The sequence below is a fragment of the Thermothielavioides terrestris genome, chromosome 3, assembly GCF_000226115.1.
Source record: "Thermothielavioides terrestris NRRL 8126 chromosome 3, complete sequence".
Taxonomy (NCBI): domain Eukaryota; kingdom Fungi; phylum Ascomycota; class Sordariomycetes; order Sordariales; family Chaetomiaceae; genus Thermothielavioides; species Thermothielavioides terrestris.
This window is the reverse complement of record NC_016459.1, coordinates 1,047,706-1,066,379: the sequence shown is the minus strand read 5'-3', so window position 1 is coordinate 1,066,379 and position 18,674 is coordinate 1,047,706. Positions and strand designations below refer to the sequence as shown.

Below are 18,674 nucleotides of genomic sequence, written 5' to 3'. Positions count from 1 at the left end.
GGAGTCACCACGCATGTGAGGTGATGATGTCAACACAATCCCCTTTTGGCAGACAGGAAACTCAGTGATCTCGGGTTTGATGCTTATTCACATGCAAGGCGCCTCGGGATAGCGAGCACTTGAGAAGTAGCAGTTATATTCTGTTAACCCTCCCGATTCTGCAAATCAAATATTGAATGTTTGGGTTACCTACAGGCCTATCGCGTAGCCTTGTGAAGCGGGACGTTTTCGGTACAAACGAAGTCTCTTGGATTTAGTGACTCGCTCGTGCTCTTGCTTGACCTACTACGCTCACGGTTGGGAGGAGCGACCGGGTTCGTTCTTCTCGTCAGAGACCAAACCGGGCAGCGTCAGCGCATCGGGATCTGCAGAGTCCGCCAGACAGCCCGACACAGTACAGCAAACCGCGCACGACATAATTGCAAGCATTTCTTATAGAGATGAAACTTAACCACCAGCCTACGACCGCCGCCAAGCCCAATTGTTCGCCTCCTGTGGCCGGCGCGAGCCTGGTCCCCGGATCGGTTCGTGGAAAACAGATCCCGGCCGACAGCATCAACAATGCCGACAACAGCACGGGACTACCCTGCCGCTGCCGCGAGCCCGGCAGGGAGCCACTCTGCCAGCTCGGGCCCGCAGGTTGCGGTCAGATGATAGCAGAGCCAGGGATGCGCTCCTGCCTTGCCTGCGTCAGACTCCCATTTCTTTGCCTCCATCCCTACCCCCTGCCACTCCGTCCGTTAGGTTTCGCTGCGCGCTGCTATCAAAGATACAACCATTGACGCTGTTGTCCAATGCAGAACCAAGCCTGCAGGCCGTACCAGTCCGCACACGACGAGGCGCTTGACGAGCTTCTCCACCCGGGAAGGAATGGAACGGGGACTGGGGAGGCAATAGGCGTCGACATCGGCGCGCTCGGCTTCTACACTGATGATAGCGGTCTCGGGGACAGCGCGCTCTGGGAAAATGTGGGCAACATTGGGGCTGCCGCAGGCGATGCGGATCCAGGGCCCATTGAGCTTCAGGGTCTCTCGCTGACCGAGGACGCTGGAAACAGCAGCGGCGCTAAGGAGGCCAAAGACTGGGCCGGTAATGGAGGGACTGCGCTTGCTCGGGACACCGGTCCGGCCGAGGAGGCCGGTAGTGCCTGGGGTGACTTCGCCGGAGGTTATGAGGAAGAATGGCACTTCGCGCCGCCTCAAGAGGCGTCTGGGGACACGGGGAATCCCGACACCCCGCCCATCGCGAACGTCGGAAATGCTGACTCCCCATCAAACTCGGGGAGTTTAGTGGATCTGCCCACAGCGGCGCGCGACGGAGGCGAGGCGTCAGACGAGCGCGTGTTTGGAGACGCTGAAGGCACTGGCACTCCGCCGATTGTGGACACCAGCAATGATGGCTCTCCTTTGGCCTCGGGCAACGCCGGGGCTGAATCCAAACCTGCCTCTTCTTTATCCGACGAGGGCATGATTCTGGTTCTTCCAACACGGCCGGCCGAAACCAGTACCACGACTCCCTCGTTGCAGCCTCAGCCACCTGACTCGTCTCAACCGGCGGAAGAGGCCGTGCCAGCTGCAGCAGGCCCTGACGCATCCAGCCGCGCGAGTCCTCCTGCCGAGCACAAACCCTTTACGGTCTGCATCTGCCGCGACCCACCCGAAAAGGGATACCGACCGCCGCCCTGCCGATCGCTCAAGTGTACCGGGCGAGTGAGCAACCCGGAGCATCCTATCCAAGCATTCCGAAGGCGCTGTGACGAGTGCATTGTAAGCTTTCCCCCCTTCTTCGTCTTTGCACCAAGACCATCTCTTACTTTTCTCCGAGCGGAAGTTGAAAACTAATACTGCCCACGGCAGGCTGCCCGGTGTCATCGCCCGATGCGCTCGTATCTCTGCATCTGCCGGTCCTGCTCCGCGAGAAGGGCGCCCAAACGCCTCGGCTGCAAGCTGAAGAATCCCGCGGAGTGCGAGGGGCGGACTGTCGACCATTTGCGTCGCTGGTGCAACAGATGCAAGGTAACCGACCTTTGGCCAGCCCTCGTGTTTTTTTACACTGGGAATTTGACTGACGCTCACACACTTTTCTGTTCCCCTGCCTACAGGAGGCCGGATGCGACGAGATCACCACGAACCCCCGGCGGGGTCGGCCGTACAAGTGCAAATGCACCTGGGAGGAGGCACCCCCTTGCGCGTTCCCCGAGCGCTGCCTGAAGGAAGGCACCATGGTCAAGACCGGCGAAGCGAGGGTGGCGTGGTACTGTGCGAACTGCGTAAGACCGAGTTTGCCCCCCGTCCAGTCCAATCCTAACACTTTGCGGTGCTGGCGACTGACGGTTGTTCTTTTGACTGCTGTAGTTTGAGACATGCAGGCCGGAAGTCAGGATCTGCGTTACCATAAATGAGAAGTAAGTTGCAATCGTGACTCGGTCAGGGCGCGGTTCTTGGCTAAAATGCATGGGTAGACAAAAAAAAGGGTTACGACGTAGACAATCAAGAGTCAGTTCTAGATGATGGGGACGGATTGTAAGTGGTTCCCAGACAAAGCTTAACTTGACATAAATTCCGGCTTTTTACTCGAGACTTACTAGTACTTAAGGGCGTGCATACGTGTTGCCCTGGTTCACGGCGGATTGTGGATGGATGAGTTCGAGGCAAGCAAGTCGGAAAAAAAAAAAAAAAAAAAAAAAAAAAAAAAAAAAAAGGTTCCTGGCACCTGTATTCCGTACTGTGGTAGACCTGGTCCCTTTTGTCCTTTTGTTGTTCCCAATAAGTACTTTGGGCTGCTTGCTGTCCGTAAATTTAAAACCAATCATCATCGACCATTGTTTACTTTCGAGTCAGGGGTAGGATGTCAAGACCTGCGCCCTCCGATTCAGAGCGCAAAAGGAGCAGATTCGCGCCCATGTGGTTAATTTGGCATTGGGGTCCCATCTGCTTTTAAACTTGAAACACTTCGGTCGTTCTGAATACAATAGGTGGGATCTCCCTTAAAGCAGTTGATGCATGTCTGGCGTACCCATGATCTGATACCCAGTCGTGAGCATCGAACTACTCTTCCTTTGCTGTAAGAAATCACAGCCTCATCCCTCGGCCGCTTGCAATGCTCGGTGTACCTCCGGTCATACGTCGCATATACATGCCTCATCTCAGATCCAAACACCCCGTTGATACACAGAATCTGCCAACACAAATGCCCCGAGAAGCCCAACTCCGTCTATCCATGCAAGAGGGAAGAGCCCTGGCCGAAAAAGCAGCCAAGAAACAAAACACAAATATACACAAAAAAGAAAATGGAAGAAGCTCCCAGCGCAGAACTGCGTTTGAACTCGCGAATACGGCATTGACACAGAGCGCCATCATCCCACAGCAAAAAGAAGAGAAAAAGTACCCGACCTCAAGAATCATCCGCAAAAACCTGATAAGACATGACCATGATCCACAACAAAAAGATCTCCCCAACCAGCCCGAACGCAAAGACGGCCTGCCAGCTCTGGCAGATGCTGCGCTGCTGCAGCCAGGCGAGCGTCTGCAGGCTCTGGCCGGTGGGCTGGGGGCTGGCGCCGAAGACGTAGACGTTGCAGTTGGAGCTGACGGAGCCGGAGGGCCCCCACAGCTGGATGGAGATGACGACGAGGCCGACGAGCCACAGGACGAACAGGATGAAGCCGCCGATCAGCACGATGCTCGGCAGCAGCCGCCGCTGGAAGATCAGCCAGAGCAGCAGCAGGATGAAAGCCACCGACAGCGAGGCCACCGTGATGTAGTAGGGGAAGTACCTGGCTCGGCGTGTTAGCGGCTTTTTTTGAACTGGAAGAGGCCGAGAGACGGCCGGGGGAAACGAGAAAGGGGATGGAGAAGGGTGGGAAGGGAACAGGGAACTTACCATGGTATTGGCAGCAGCAGTGTCTGCTGGATCTGGATGAAGGTTGCGAACACGCCGATGATTAGGCACGACGCGATCAGCATGATGAGCATCCAGAGGTTGAGCTGCACGGCCGGCCAGTGGTACTTGTGGATGCGCTCGACGACGCGGCGCTCGTAGACGGCCGAGTCGCTGGTGACGGTCGACGCCATGGCGGCGGTTGCGGGTGCAGGATCGCAGTGGGAAGGGAGAAGAAGGCGCGATCGTGCGAGGCGGGGTGGTTAGGTGGGTGAAGATGCGGTGTTCGGCCGGGGCCGGCGTGCCGTGTCATCCACGGGGACAGTGTCCGGCCGTCGATCGGCGGAGTGAGTGGGTTGAAGTCGCTGAAATGTTTCCCTCTCCTCTTTATGCTCATCCAACGATCGCGTAGTGTAGAGACCAGTGCGGACCTCGGACAACCGCAGCGCACCTGTCCGGCCCGCTGCACTGACCCGTCCGTGGCACGATGATCTTGGTTTTGTTGTTGCCAGTCGCACAGGCAGCCCTTGGCCGCAAGGGAAGCCTGAGCCCGTCAAGAAGAAATTCTTCTTCAAATCCACCAAAACCCCAGTCTGGTGCCCCTGAGCCCAGACACTTGCGGTCAGGCGAGCGCCTTGCCGGGGCCGCAGGGGGCACAGCGGAACGGAGCGGGTGCCACGTCGAGGTGTGGGGGGATCGAGAGGTTGGCGGCGGGCGTTTTGGCGGTCTTCGTCGGGTTGCCCCACTGCGCGGTGGAGCAAGCCAGTCGCTGTCGTGGCTGGGAAGAAGAAACTGACCGAGTCGAGCGAGCCGGTGGGACGCGCCGAAGGCTTCAAGACAAGATTGCAAACGGGGATGATCTGTGCATCCGTTGATCAAGAATGCGATGGGATGCGACGGGGAGAATGGCGTCGGGTTTCTGATCTCCGCGCCGCGCCGTCGCTGGACCTGCGTCCCGCGGGAACTTGAAAGGCTTGGCTCGCGCTTTTATCGGTGCCTGATCGCAACGTGGGGAACAGGGGTGCGGGGAGCTTCCATGTCAGGGCCCGACAGATCGGAAAACAGGGGAGGCAGGGAGTGGAAGTCGAGGAATCTCAGCCCAACTGTAATCAATTGGGCATTGTTGGGTCTCAGTGGAATGGTCCTGGAAAAACGTTGCATCCCATGGCCCAACTCAGAACCCAGCCAAAGCTGCTCATTGTTCCTCCATCGAGGCACTCAGGAGGTGGGCTGTGATTATCGTGAGTGGGGCAGCTCTCGCGGTGGCTGGGCCGTTGGGGGTTATGGCTAAAGAGGTCCCGCCAAGACTAGTGTAATTTCGGAGACTGCCGCTTACAAGTATTTACAATCGCCATGGGGTGAGCGGCAATCGCCACGGGGTAAGCGGGGCCGCGACGACTTAGAGCAACATCAACAATGCAAAATCGCGAAGACTCGTAGCAACAACTTCACCAAACCTTAACCAAATTGAAAAAAAAAAAAAAAAAAAGGAGGATAACCCGTACCCTAACCTTGACCCGCACCCTAACCTTAACCCGAATCCTAACTAGCGGGGGGCGGGGGGCTAGCGCCGCCCTCCGTACCCCCGGCGAACTAACCGCTTGGCGATAGTGATAATGCAAACGCCTTGGCGATCGGGGCTGCGTAATAACGTTGTAAAAACATTGCCGACAATTGGCCGAAATTAGTCTTGGCAGGACCTCTTTAGCCATCAGCCCGTTGGGCACCTGCAGAGCCAAAATGCCGGTGGCGGGTGGGCCGCTCAGAACCTGCCAGGGCCGCAGTACACCTCCTCCAGCATTCTGAATCCTAGCGCGATACTTCGCCCCACTTAGTGCCAACTTTAATCCATTTTTGGCTAGTAAGTTACTCTTCTCATAATTTCTATGGCAAGGTACTTCTCGCAACCAACAGCGCGAATTTCATTGAACCAAGTCGAATCCAACTACCACGCTACGTTCGAAGCGCCACACTTACGTTCGAACCACCATACAGCAATCCGTCCACCACCTTCGAGGTTGGAGGCCATTTAGGAGGTATCGGCGGCGATACTGGAAGACTTCATCCGACGGTTTACACGTTCAATGCCCAAATGGCTTCGTATAGTTATTGAAAACTAGGGAGGCTGTATCTAGTACTGATACTTCCGCGGCAATAGAAATTTTATATGGCTTGGCTGTATCTGAACTTCTCGGCACTTTGACTGATTTAGGTTTAGTTGATCGACAAGTACCACGCTAGGATTCAGAATGCTGGAGGAGGTGTAGGCGAGCGATCCTCCCGCGATCTGCGATCTCCAATTGACATGTAGTCACAGACTCCTTGTAGCAACAACAGTTCTATGAGGTTCCGTACTCCGTATCTGTATCTACTCGATATCCATCTACATCCGAGCCGCCAAAGTCCGGAGAGACTGAGAAACATGCCATGCTGCCTGATGAAGCTGGAAATAACGAACCCATGGACGCCCCGGCGCCTGTGAGCTAACGGACGGTGTACGGAATATTCCGTACGCAAGACAACATCCAACCAAAAAGCCGCAGGAAGCTCGCGGCATTCCCTCCGCCGTTTTCGTTCTGACCACCTCACAGCAAGCTCTCGCCGAGCGCGCACCGGACAAGGGAGCAGCCCGCCCTGACCGTCTCGTGCGCTCCGATGTCGTTCTCCGGCGCCAGGCGCGGGTTGACCTCGACGAGGTCGACGGCCACCAGGCTGCCCGTCTGATGCACCGACTCGCAGATGAAGTCGCCCTCGCGCAGCGTCAGGCCGCCGCGCACGGGCGTGCCGGTCGAGGGAGCCCACAAGGGATCGAGCGCGTCGACGTCGAACGACAGGTGGATGGGCGTGTCGTTGCCGATGTGCGCGAGCGCCATCTCCACGACGCGGCCGATGCCGTACCTGTTGGCCGTTAGCTACAGATTCGTCCTCATCTCATTGCAGCAGGAACGCTGAGCGGCAGGGGGAACCGACTTGTCGATATCGAACATGCTGAACGCCTTGATCCCGTTCTCCCTCAAGATCCGCTTCTCCCCCGGGTCAACATCCCTCAGGCCGATGTATACCAGCTTCTTAACGCTGATCCGGTGCTCGTCCTTCAACCAGCCGAAAAACTCGTCCTTGTCCTCCCTGGCGAGACCGGTCAAGAAGCTGACCGGCATGCCGTGGACGTTCCCGCTGCCGCTCGTCTCGGGCGTGTTGATGTCGGCATGCGCATCGACCCAGATCACGGCGATCTCCCTGCCGAGCCGCTCGCGCATGGCTTTAGCGGTGCCGGCGATGGTGCCGATGGCGATGCTGTGGTCGCCGCCCAGCGTCAGCACCAGCCGCCCTTCGCGGGCGTGCTCGTACACCTGGCCGGCGATGCGGCGCGTGACGGCCGACACGGCGCGCGGGTTCTTCATGCCGCGGTGCGGCGGGTCCTGCGCGGGGACCAGGTCATTGTACAGGTGTACGGTGTCGTGGCCGTGCAGGTTGTAGCCGAGCTCGTCGCGCAGCTGCGTCAGCAGGCCGGCCTCGATCAGCGCCGTCGGCGCCGCGTCCACGCCCGGCTTGCCCTGCCCGCCCGAGAAGCCGACGGCGACGATGCCGAGGTCTTCCGGGTGCGCGAGGAACTTGGACTCGATCATGGACGTGTTGAGCTTGCCGAAGAAGCGCGGCGAGTTGCGGCCTGTCGTGGGCGGCGGCGTGAGCGTGCCGGCGCCGGCGATATCACCGTTGCGACCGAAGGGGGACATCGGCTTGAGATTTATTGGGTGGGAAATGCGAGATGACGTCGTATGGGGCCCGATCCGGCGCCGATATGCACACGTTGAGAAGGTAAGCGACTAAGGTAAGGGACTAAGGCAAGGGACGCGCTGTGCTGCAAAGACACAATTGATTGATCGTCAGAACCAAAACCCGGACACCAGAAAACTGCAAAAAATGAAGCGCAGAGATCTTCTTTATCTTGCCGGCCGGGGCCAACCTGATGGAGACCGGCACATGGCACAAAACAAGGAATGCATGTGCGGGATCTCCGCCCATGACTGCTCCATCGCCCGGATTTTGTGGGCCAAACACCCTGATGGCGGCGCGACATGGTGGGGCGAACACCCCGGGGGCGAGATCAGGCGAAACGGAAGCTAACAATAGGAAGTTTCGAAACACACCTTGACAGAACCAAGCCACTGATTCAGGTCTGTCACGGGCGATAAGGGACTTGCTTGACTCGTCGGACTCTGTCAGACGGGCCTTTGCTGTGGCCACAGGAGGCGGTCAATGCGGCACAATCGATAACGTCAGAAAGTCGGGGTCTGCTCGCGGAAACAAAGAGAGAGAGGCCGGCCAGACGTGCTGTCGTTGAAGAACAAAAAGAGTGAAGTTCTCCCGACCCATCGCGAGCTGGAGGGCGGCAGATAAGCTTCCTCCCTTATATCTCCCCGTTCCGGCCAAACACGTAATGCCATCGGCACCGGCAGGGCGCATCCCGGCATCGGATTACTGGCCAGTGTGGCTCGGAGTTGCTACACCCTCAGCTTCGCATCCCTGATTATCTTGCCTTTCTTCTTCATTCTGGGGCGTTTGCCGGCAAATCGCTCACGTGGAGGGGAGAAAAACGGCGCGGGAGTGCTTAGCATGACATCGTCTCGGCTCCGACTGCCGTTAAGTTATAAGTGCGATTGCAGTTAACGGCAGGCCGTTAACCCCCTGGCGGATACCGCCGGCAAGCGCCGGCCCACCCGCATCCACAGGCCCACTCCTTACTCAAAATTCGGTGCAGGGTCTCCGGTTCTCCCGCTCGCCGTGCCCACTCCCTCCCCCCGGCTCCCGAGTTCGTCTGTATCCTTGCTCACCGTTGCGGCCGCCTGTCCTGCCGTCGGGCTGCTGGGCACGGGATCTGCTGTTAGGTAAGAGATTGCGCTGCACCCGGCTGGGACTGGTCGGGAGACATGCGCGTTTGGTTCATGGGTGTCACGGGCCTTTTTTGTGCACGGAAATACCTGGCGAGAAGTCTTGTAATTACCAAGGAATCCTGGCAGAGTTGATCAAGTGATGTGCCATGCCGAATTCAGTCTGGAGCTCGGGAGCAACTTGGACTGAGAATTTCTCAGATTGAGGAGGAGATTGAGGGAGAAAGTTGAGATCCTGCGCCCACTCCCTGGTCATGACGCACCGTGCGCCAGAGGTCCCACTCACTTTACTTGAATGGCCCAATCGAGATTGAAGATCCTCCAATGCAGGAACAAGACACACCTGCACGTTGCTGGCCACTGCGCCTCAGCGCAGCAAATCCCCCACCCACCCCATCTTCTCCCTCCTCTCATCCACCACCCTCGCATACTCCAACAACAACCTGAGCACGTACACCTGCATATCTTCCCGCCGGAGGACCTTGCCGGCCCACTCGCGCCCCGCCATCGCAATGCGCTCCGCAACCCCATCCCTCCCCGGCACGCCGGCGGCCTCGCAGCCGAGGAAATACTCGAGGATGCCGTACCAGTCGCCGAACCGGGCGTCCATGGGCACGAAGTGCTTCCACGCGACGAGCCGGCTGTCGTGCCACTCTCGCCACAGCGCCGCCTTCACCGGCAGGCTGGTCGAGCGCAGGAAGCCGAGGTAGCGGCCGCTGAACGAGTTGCCGTCCACGTCCGGCAGCAGCTTGTGCCGGAACTGCTCCGCCATGGGCATCGGCGGGACCGGCGCGAAGTACGCGTCCGTGTAGTTGCACCCCGGCCAGAAGCCGTCGTGGGCGCACATCAGGTCGGTGAAGGCGATGTCGGTGGTGGCGGAGAGCCAACCGGGCAGGGTGAGGTCGCTGTTGGTGCTACTGCTGCTGCTGCTGCTGCTGCTGCTGCTGCTGCTGCTGCGAGTGGCGGCGAGGTGGTATTCCTTGGCCGGGAGCGCAAAGTTTAGGGGTGGGCTGGCGCCTGACGCGGCTAGGGCGAGCTGGCTGGCGTTGTTCATCGCGACGAAGCGGTGGCGTTGGAACGAGCGCCAGTTGGTTTCTCGGTTGAGGCCGCCTGTCGCAACGCCGCGCCAGATGGCGGATGAGTGCTTGGATTCCCAGGGGATGCTAGCCCCTTCGGCACCCGTAAAGCGCTCCTCTTCGTTCCAATACATAGGCGCGGGGAGCAGGATGTCGTTGTTGACCGCTAGCTTGGAGCCCCCAAAGACCGGGAGAAGGGATCTGGTAGCGGAAACGCTGAGGGGTTCGACGAAGATGCCTTCGAGGGCCTGCAGGTCGGCTTGGTGGCAGAAGTCGGTGCTGAGTGTGTAGTTGACGACGTAACCATCCTGCATATGCTTCAAGTCGAAGCTGCTGGCAATGGAAGGGGTTCTGTTGAAGTCTGTGACGACGTCCGCTTTGCGAGCCGGGCTATCGGGTGCGCAGCCGCGGCGGGCTATGAGCCAGTAGTGCTCTGTGCCGGATCAGCCGAAGCTCCCAAGTGTGAAGCAAGTATAATGCAGGTAAGCTCACTTTCGTGCTCCCATATCCTCTCAGGCGCAGCCTCTTCTTCCAACGTCTCCTTCCCAGGCAGAGGCAACTTCCCAAACTCACTCACCACGCCCCGTGGATCCTCCATGGTCTTCGTCTTTGCCGCCTGCCGCATATATCCCTGTATGTCCTCCCACGGAACCACTAGCCTAGGTTCGTCCATTGGGTTCAGCGCGAGATCCATGTCCGGAAGCAGGTGCTCGATCGTCTGGAGCATCTCCAGCCAGATCTGCGTCCAAAACCAGTCGCTCCTAGTCGAGGCTTTATGGTCGCGGATCTCGATGCGCATCTCGAACTCGCGGGCGTCCTTGCGGATCTGCGCCGGCTTGAGAGCCCAGAACGGCTCAAGATCGTGGTATATCTGATCCCAGAACTCCTCCACGATGATGGCGTTCTTCTGGCGTGCGAACTCGTACCACTTATCGAAGCTAGGCGGGGGATGGCGGCCCCGGCGCTTGCGGTAGGCGGCGGCCGCATCTTCGAGAGTTGAGGTTGCGCGCGAGATCAAGCTGGAAAACTCCTCATCGGCCTTCTTGACTAGTTTGTCGATAGGATGCCGGTTCGAGCCATTCTTGTGCTTCCAAGAAACCGCGGGAAGGAGTGGGCCGATTTGTGAGGAAAGGCCTTTGGTTTGGGTCAAAATGTAGAAGGTCAGCGTCAGTATGAGCGCTGGGAGGAGATATCGGAGGAATGCCGAAGGACGACGTGGAAACGGCATCTTGTTAGAGAGTCATCGCGCAAGGGCTGCAGGACGAGGGGTAGGTTTGGCCTCGCGTTTGCACCGTAGGTTGTCGTGCGACGTGCTAGTTGGTGGTCGGCTGCCTTGATAAAGCCGTAGCCACGTACGCACAATTTTGCCCTGCGTGGGTCGAGGTCGCAAGTCGAGGTCAGTACGGAGAAGCAGCAAACCGTTAGCTAGTTGACGTTCTCATTGTAGGCGCAGGAGACAGAATGAAGGCATTCGTAATGGAGGAAATTCGGAGGACGGGACAGCGAAGCGAAGCGAAACGAACAAGTCGCACCGTGCACCGTCGAGGTAAATCCTGAAAAAAGGGAGGAATTGTCGGGTGTCACCCACTGGGCTGCATCAGGTAGGCTCGCTTCACACAAGGCACGCAAGGGAAGGCGCGCCGGACGGTGATCGACTTACACAGTACATACCTGCTGAGACCCTGCATTCGCTAATCTGGACCAGGGGTGCAGCAGGCTGATCGATCGTTGCGACAGGGGTGGCACGGGCCGTGGAGTTACAGTGCCAGGAACAGGGCCAAGTGCCGAGCCAGGGTCCAAACACCGCGTCAGAGATGCTTCATCGCGGCTAGTGAGCTGCCAGACAGTGAAAAAGAGCTGTCGACATGTGAGGTCTTCCAAGTTTGCTATGCTTAAGAAGTTCAGGATTCACTAATTTTTTTCCTGTACGAGTGGCAAATGGACGGCCAAGGCAACCTGCATTCGTCGGGGACCGAACTCGGCCCCGGGAAGTACACTGGCGAGGAAGTTCAGTGACGTCGCCTGTGTTAGCAATTCAACAAGAGGCCGCTCAGTTAGGGCAGTTTGCGGCCCAAGTGGACTCACATCTCGGGTTGCGAACTTGACGATTGAAGATCACACGGATCTCTTTTAAGCTCAATAACCTCACAGGGTCACGAGGCACGCAAGAAAAGACGGCCTGCCATATCCCAGTATCTATATCCCTTGTGTACACTAATATACAGGTCGATCTACAGTACCGCGCAACATACGCCATGCCCATGCTGCAAGCCAATAATACATACCTCTCCCAGTTACCTTATATATGCCATGCCACACAGCTTATGAAACACGTATACCGTCCCTCTTTCCCCTCGCGGCAACCGATCAATCGACGTTGGGCGACATACTATTACCGCTCGGGCTCTCCTCGATGTCGTCGGAGAAGTCCTCGACCGTGCGCGACACCAGCTCCGCGTAGGTCGGGCGGAAGGGCCACTGCATCCAGCGCTCGGCGATCTCGACGAACTGGCGCTCGTTCATGCTGCGGGTGGTGACCTCGCCGACGTCGCGGATGGGCGAGCCGCCGGCGGCGGGGTCGGCCAGGCTGGGGCAGTAGGGGAAGACGCCGTCGCCGGCGCCGGGGAAGATGGTGTTGAGGGCCTTGGTGATGGGCTCGGAGCCGCGCTGGCTGAGGCTGCGCAGCACGAGGTCGAAGGTGTCGCCGCCGCGGGTCGAGCGGGGCCCGATGTCGCGCAGCACGCGCGCGGCCGCCTTGGGCTGGATGTCGAGCAGCGCGCTGGGCACGGCCGGGTAGAACTCGTGCGCGCGCACCCGCAGCGGCTCCACGTAGCGCCGGTCCCAGTTCATCACCGGCGGGTCCTGGTACAGGATGTGCATGTTGTCGCGCTGCAGCAGCACGTCGGCGCGCATGCTCCGGTCGAGCGAGTCGACCTTCTTGCACCAGTCCTCGCCCATCTTGGCCGCGCGCTCGAGGAGCGCCTGGTCCGATCCGGCGTTGACGAACGCCTGCACGATTTCGTGGCGCTCCCGGAGGATGTTGCCGATCTTGCCGGTGCGCTTGACGCTCCACTTGACCCAGTACTGGAGGGCCTTGAGCCGCGCGTAGGCGGCGGAGCCTTGTTGGAGTCTGCCTTCGGCCTGCGCGGTTTCGAGCTCGTGTAGCTCGGCGGTGTACGCGGCTCGTTCTTGCCCGTATGCAAGTTCATCGTCGCTGGGAACGGCGCCGTTTTGCTTCAAAAATTCCAGCAGATGCTCCGGCTCGCGTCCCGGGGGCATGACGAATCCGCCTCGGCGCATCCGTTCGAGTGTTTGGGCCGTGCTGTACAAGTCCATCCCGGAGTCGCGGCGGTACCACTGCCCCCTTCCGGACCCGGAATCGACAACCTCGGCGCCGGCAACCTCACACACGTAGTCGGTGGATATCTCGGCCTCGATGGCCATCTTCTTTCTCCGCTGCACGGTGCGCGGCATGATTGCGCCCTTCTCCTGGTCGGGAATCCAGAGGAGCATGCGCACCAGGCCATATTTATGGAATAGCGAGGCCGGGCGGATCGACGCGATGACTTGGAACAGAACAAGCTGGGCGAGGCTGTCGAAGCTGCGGAACTTGCGCTTCGGGTGCATGGACAGGTTCATGGTGACCAGCAGCGTGTCGTTGCGCTCGGGCGTCTCGTCGGCGCTGTATCTCCTCTCGACCTGGTGCGGCAGGTACGTCGGGTTGAGGATCTTGTTGAGCTGCTCCCAGACGATGCCCGATTCGGGCAGCAGCTGCGTGCCCGGCCGCTCCAGCAGCGGCTGGAGGAACGGTCGATAGTACTCTTCGTCGGGTTCGAGCAGCAGGTGCGAGCGCGGCTTAAGCAGGTCATTCAGCTTCCTGCTCCACACGCCCACGCCGGGGAAGATGTCGAGGATGTCGCAGCCCTCGTGGCGGGCCATGGTCGGCTTGATGTAGTTGAGAATGTCATCGCACAGCTCTTCGCTGACGACGTTGACGCGGTACTTGTCCGTGTTCTTCCCGCGCCGGCGACCGCGCAAATAGGCCCAGACGCCGGTGTCGCGCAGCTGCTGGGCTATGGCGTTGTGCGCCGTGCCGACGTCGGTGGCTGCTGAGGCTGCTGAGGTTGCTGCTGCGGCCAGTGTGCGCCGGGCCTGCTGCGCAACGAGGCAGCGCCGGGCGCATGGCGCATGGAGCAGTGTCGTGCGCACATGACTGCGGGCTGCGTACATGGGGGCGGCCGGCGAGCAGCGGTTGCAGGCTGGCGAGCCAGGGAAGTGAAGGACAACGGCAGAAACCCTTGTGTTCTAATCCATAAAAAGTTCCAGACACCGGCGGCCATTTTGCCGACGTTGACCGCAGCGGGCCATCAAGGCTTGGCTTATCAGAGAGCTGATAAGGGTTGGGGTACTGGTGTGTATCAGGGCATGCTCACAGATCGAGTGACGGCAACCACATCAGCTTATTCCGCGTAGGTAGCCGCCTCGGTGATATTAATGGCATATTAATACTAATACTAAGCCTCCGGAACTTAACACACCCAAAACAATGACCGTGAACCAGCAAACGAGCACCACATCAAACCGCGTATCTTACACAGCGACCCCTACCTCGACACCGGCCTCGTCCCGCTCTCTCTCAGCGCCCACCCTACCCTTCACTCGCTTGGCCGGACTCATCAGTGGCCCGTCCGCACTCGACAGCGGCATCCTCAACTCAGCCGGGTACCGGAACCTCGGCGAGCGCGGCACCCGGGCCCTCTCCCTCTCCCAATCCCTTTGGGTTCCCCTTTCCAGCTCATATTCCCCCTCCCAGTCCCTACCCCAGTCCCTTTCTTTCTCCCTCCCATCCCGAATCCACTCTCCTCTTCGACCCCCATCCCCAACCCCAACCGACAACCCCTTTTCTCCCCATTCTGACCCGCCCGGCCTCCATCTCCTGTTATCCCAACCCCCCACACCCATCCCCAACCCAGTCCCCATCACCAGCCCCTCCCCATCCCCCTCCCTAACCGCCAACCGCGCCAACTTCCTCAGCACCCTCTCGAGCCGAAACCTGGCGCCGAACACGGGACTCAGCAGCGGGGCGGCGCGGGCGCCGGGCGCGGCGTGCATCGCGACGATGGCGTCCGGGTCGGCCGCGCCCAGCAGCGAGGTCCAGCGCTTCCACAGGCGGAAGCCGTCGGCGGCCAGCGCGGCGAGCAGCGCCCGCTGCGGGAAGAAGTACCGGAACCGGGTCGGCGAGAGCAGGTGGAAGAGCAGGTGGGTGACGGCGTAGGGGAGGAAGGGGTACGAGGTCAGGATGAGGTGGCGTTGGTGGTGCGTGGAGGCGGTGGGGTTGCTGCTAATTGTTGTTGTTGTTCTTGATGAGGAGTAGGAAATAAGCTGGGGGTGGTGAGGGTGCCAGCGGGGTTGTTGTTGTTGGAGGGGGCTCAGGGATGGTGGTGTTGTGGCCGTGGGTTTGAGCGGGCTGAGGGGAAACAAAGCCTGGGAGGAGGTCGGCTTGCGGCGGCGGCTGGCGCCGTGGCCGAGGGATTCAAAGTCCCGCATATTGAGGTAGGTCAGGCAGGCGCGGAGCATGGCGTAGTGGGTGATATCAATGAAGTCGGTGACAGGGAGGTTTGCCGGGATGGACGGGTTGCCGGCGGCGAGGCAGGCGAAGCCCCGGCCGGAGAGGAAGAAGGTGCGGACCGAGCTGTGGATGGGCTGCACGCGCTGCAAGCCGAGCGGCTCGTTGGCGGCGGACTGGTGGCTGTCGGATTTGAGCTCGAGCAGGCCGATGGAGCGGGCGCGGAGGAAGCGGTGGAACTGGTCGGGGGTGTCGGAGTTGATCTCGGAGTTGCGAAGCTGGCGGAGCTCGCGCATCGAAAGCGGCATGCCGATGTCTAGGGCCATGAGCGGGCCATGCTTTCTGTACAGGGCGAACGGATCGGCATCCGTCAGCCTGACGGCGAGAAATAAGTCGTTCAGCCGCATCGGCTCTGCGGCGAGCATAACCCATTGGAAGAGGAGCAGCGACTCGGCTCTTTCCCGGTCGTTGAGCGTCGACAGCATCCACTCGTACAGGCCATGAAGATCGTCGGGGACCTCATCCAGCGTGTATTCGATCATCTCCTGAGTCGCCCCTTCGATTATGGCCGCGTTCAGGATGTTCACCATGATCTCCGCCCAGAGGAAGACACCCCTTGCCTTCCGTCCGATGGTCATGACCGCGCTGTCTCTCTCCTCCCACTCGGCCAGCAGGTTGAGATTAACATATCGCAAGATATCATCAGTGTTGCGCAGGTGCATGGGAATGCTTATCAGGTTCTCCTCCTCAATGATCTCCTGGCGGTAGCCGCTTGCGACGCAGATGCTGAAGTCCGAATTGCGAGCGAGACGTGACAGCCGGTTGAGCAGCTCGTTCACGTAAGCTGGGCAAGCCTCGTCGGCAATCTCGACAATAATGAAGGTCCTTCTGACTGGCGTCTCGATTTTTTGGTTGACGTAATAGTCGGCAAAGAAGGAGACCACCTGTGCATCGTCAAAGGTCCGCGGGTCGCTTCGCGGCTGGTTGTACAGCGCGAGGAGCGCCTTTCGGAGACGGGGGTCTAGCAAGAAGAGTTGTGCAAGCAGGTCGCGGTAGACGCCGGCGGGGCTAACGTGGTAATGGCCGGCAAGGGGGACGTCGGTGCCATTGCAGGCCTGAGCGGCGCACCAGATGAAGGCGGCGCCGGCTGGACCCCATTGCCTCTCGAGTCTTCTGCGAAGCGACCTCAGCAAGATCGTTTTGCCACAGCCGGACTCTCCCCTGATCCAGAGGATCTTATGCTTGTTTGGGCCGTCGCGGTGGTGCCACGCCTTGAAGTCGTGCAGGTCATACAGCCACAGGCATGTTCCCGGGTACGAAGTGGCCGGGTGAGTCTCAGGGAGCGCGGGCTGCGGCTGAACGAGCACGGAGAGGCATTCTAAGGGGTGGTGTAAGTGCCGGACTCGTACAGATACACAGGCTGCTGTTGCACTCACCAGTCTCCTTGGTATTCAGAACGTGGCGCTGGACGCCGTCAACCCCGCGGACCCTTTAACAAAACAGTAGCACGGGGTGAGCTTACCGCATCTTCTTCCTTGCATATGATCGCAGTCAGGGTTTTCATCAACGCACGATAGCCTGCATCCTCAGCTGAGCCGAACCTGCATATGTCGGCATGTAACGCGTAGATGGTCTCTGCGTCTTCCCTTGGGTCGCCAATGAAGCTCGCAAGACGCCGAATTGTCTGCAACCTGTCAGCGAACCGCGAAGCCCACATCCTTCCGTGAGCAGCGCACTCACGGTTTCCGCCCTGATCTCCGGGTGCTGGTAGCTCGGAATAACCGACTCCTGGAACGTCTTGACCTTGAAGTTGTACTCATTCCACAGCCGCACAAATGCCTGTCGGCCTAGCTCTACCGCGACGCTGTTCGCGCCGCACAGTTCCTGCAGCGCAGGGTCGTCGGGGTCGCCAGGCAATGTGACGCTGGCCATGCTCCTGATCGCGTCGCCCAGCTTGCAGTGCTCCGTGCCGCGGTGGGGACTGCCGAGGAAGATGACAGCCGAGGTTGAGAGCAGGATCTCTTTCAGGGGCCCGTCGTGTTCGGCCTCGGAGAGGCGCAGCAGCTGCACGAGTCAGACAACGGCGTTCCAGAAACGTGTGGCGTACTCACGTCCTTGACCAAAACACCTCCCGTGGAGTGCGCAACGAAGACGATCGGCCGGGCGCCGGCGCCGAGCGCAGAGCGGACGCCGGCAAGTTCAACCAGCAGCTCCTTGGCGTGGGAAAAAATATCGGCCTGCAGCGGGAGAGGCTTCGTGCCGGTCACGAGCGTGTGGTAGCCCCAGGTGAACAGCCTGGCGTTCGGACATGACGCGGGGAAGAAGTCAAGCGGCCAGTATGCACCATCCTGTAGATGGCGTTGGCCAGCTGGCTCTGCGAGCACCGCTAGCTTCAACCTCGACGCCGACTTGACCGAAATCTTTCGTAGGAGGCTCCTCGACCTGCTCAGGGAGCCTTGCCGAGTGGGTTCGGCGGAGATATCGAGGTTGAGTCGGGACGCGGACTTGGCCGAGAGGTTCCCGAGCGGTGTTCTTGCACTGCTCCCGGCCCGCTGGTCTCTAGGAAGCAGGGGCTCGGAGTTCGACCGTCGGAGCAGTGCTGTCGGCTGGCGCTTTGTCAACCTCCTCTTGATGCCAGGATGAGATACTGTGGTCTGAGTAGCGGCGAGGGCCTGCTCTTGGCTCTGGCACTTCCACGACCGGACGGGATGGCCGCCAATGCCATGGACAAGGACAACGCTGGTGGCAGATGATGGTCAGCAACATCTCCAAGCGAGGGGTGAATCGGTGCTCACTCACTCAACCGCCGGGTCTATGGGCCAGTCTGGCTCGTACAGGAGCGTGAGACCGACCGGCTTGATGGCATCTTCGTTCACTTTCATTGTTTTTGCATTTGAATGTCATCCTCGAGAGCATCACAAAACGTGGAGCCAGCGTCTTATTGCATGGTCACGTTGCAGACCAGGAGCACGGCACAAGCAACAAATTTAGAGCTACGGCCGCATCCATGTTGGCAGCAGGTATGACATGGTGGAGGGGTGCGGTTGGCAAGTTTGGGCCATGGCCATCCGAACTTCGTACCCATGCTTGTTGCTGGGCAGACTGGTCAGAAACGGGCCGGAGAAGGCCAAGTTCTTGAGCGAATGTGCCGTCTGTCGCCTCTCGGCCCATGAAAAGCCGGACACTATAACCGACCCGGCTGTTTGGCGGTGCGGGAAGGGTCACTTGTTCCGCACTCCCAAGCAAGACGAATCGTCAAGGCGA

The 18,674-nt window shown here is 59.6% G+C and overlaps 5 protein-coding genes across 5 annotated transcripts; 1 reads left to right on the top strand and 4 right to left on the bottom strand.

The window, feature by feature from the left end:
- Window positions 1–561: 561 nt before the first annotated feature.
- THITE_2129529 (uncharacterized protein) lies at window positions 562–2,594 on the top strand (the record flags this gene model as incomplete). The annotated part of the gene is made up of 6 exons (XM_003653961.1): window positions 562–645; window positions 801–1,766; window positions 1,857–2,015; window positions 2,102–2,269; window positions 2,473–2,522; window positions 2,588–2,594. 6 exons carry the CDS (start codon window positions 562–564, stop codon window positions 2,592–2,594), a joined length of 1,434 nt encoding a protein of 477 aa, XP_003654009.1.
- Window positions 2,595–3,393: 799 nt separating this feature from the next.
- THITE_2129528 (uncharacterized protein) lies at window positions 3,394–4,073 on the bottom strand (the record flags this gene model as incomplete). The annotated part of the gene is made up of 2 exons (XM_003653960.1): window positions 3,394–3,775; window positions 3,883–4,073. The coding sequence occupies 2 exons, from the start codon at window positions 4,071–4,073 to the stop codon at window positions 3,394–3,396; spliced, it is 573 nt and encodes a 190-aa protein (XP_003654008.1).
- Window positions 4,074–6,383: 2,310 nt separating this feature from the next.
- On the bottom strand, window positions 6,384–7,728 carry THITE_2116544 (uncharacterized protein). Its single transcript, XM_003653959.1, has 2 exons — window positions 6,850–7,728; window positions 6,384–6,777 (listed from the first exon to the last, which is right to left on the bottom strand). Exons 1-2 carry the CDS (start codon window positions 7,611–7,613, stop codon window positions 6,465–6,467), a joined length of 1,077 nt encoding a protein of 358 aa, XP_003654007.1. The 5' UTR covers window positions 7,614–7,728; the 3' UTR covers window positions 6,384–6,464.
- Window positions 7,729–8,785: 1,057 nt separating this feature from the next.
- Window positions 8,786–11,454, bottom strand: THITE_2116543 (glycosyltransferase family 90 protein). Its single transcript, XM_003653958.1, has 2 exons — window positions 10,337–11,454; window positions 8,786–10,277 (listed from the first exon to the last, which is right to left on the bottom strand). The coding sequence occupies exons 1-2, from the start codon at window positions 11,070–11,072 to the stop codon at window positions 9,136–9,138; spliced, it is 1,878 nt and encodes a 625-aa protein (XP_003654006.1). The 5' UTR covers window positions 11,073–11,454; the 3' UTR covers window positions 8,786–9,135.
- A 757-nt stretch (window positions 11,455–12,211) lies between these two features.
- Window positions 12,212–18,292, bottom strand: THITE_2154984 (uncharacterized protein; the record flags this gene model as incomplete). Its single annotated transcript, XM_003653957.1, has 7 exons — window positions 12,212–14,149; window positions 14,855–16,788; window positions 16,847–16,874; window positions 16,933–17,094; window positions 17,151–17,474; window positions 17,615–18,149; window positions 18,210–18,292. 7 exons carry the CDS (start codon window positions 18,290–18,292, stop codon window positions 12,212–12,214), a joined length of 5,004 nt encoding a protein of 1,667 aa, XP_003654005.1.
- Window positions 18,293–18,674: the final 382 nt, after the last annotated feature.

Excerpts from the sequence above, each read along its gene's own strand:
- THITE_2116544 (XM_003653959.1), bottom strand. The coding sequence starts at position 7,613 with ATGTCCCCCTTCGGTCGCAACGGTGATATCGCCGGCGCCGGCACGCTC. Across the intron at positions 6,778-6,849 it reads AGCATGTTCGATATCGACAA|GTACGGCATCGGCCGCGTCG; the intron begins GTCGGTTCCCCC and ends AACGGCCAACAG.
- THITE_2116543 (XM_003653958.1), bottom strand. The coding sequence starts at position 11,072 with ATGCCGTTTCCACGTCGTCCTTCGGCATTCCTCCGATATCTCCTCCCA. Across the intron at positions 10,278-10,336 it reads GAGGATATGGGAGCACGAAA|AGCACTACTGGCTCATAGCC; the intron begins GTGAGCTTACCT and ends GATCCGGCACAG.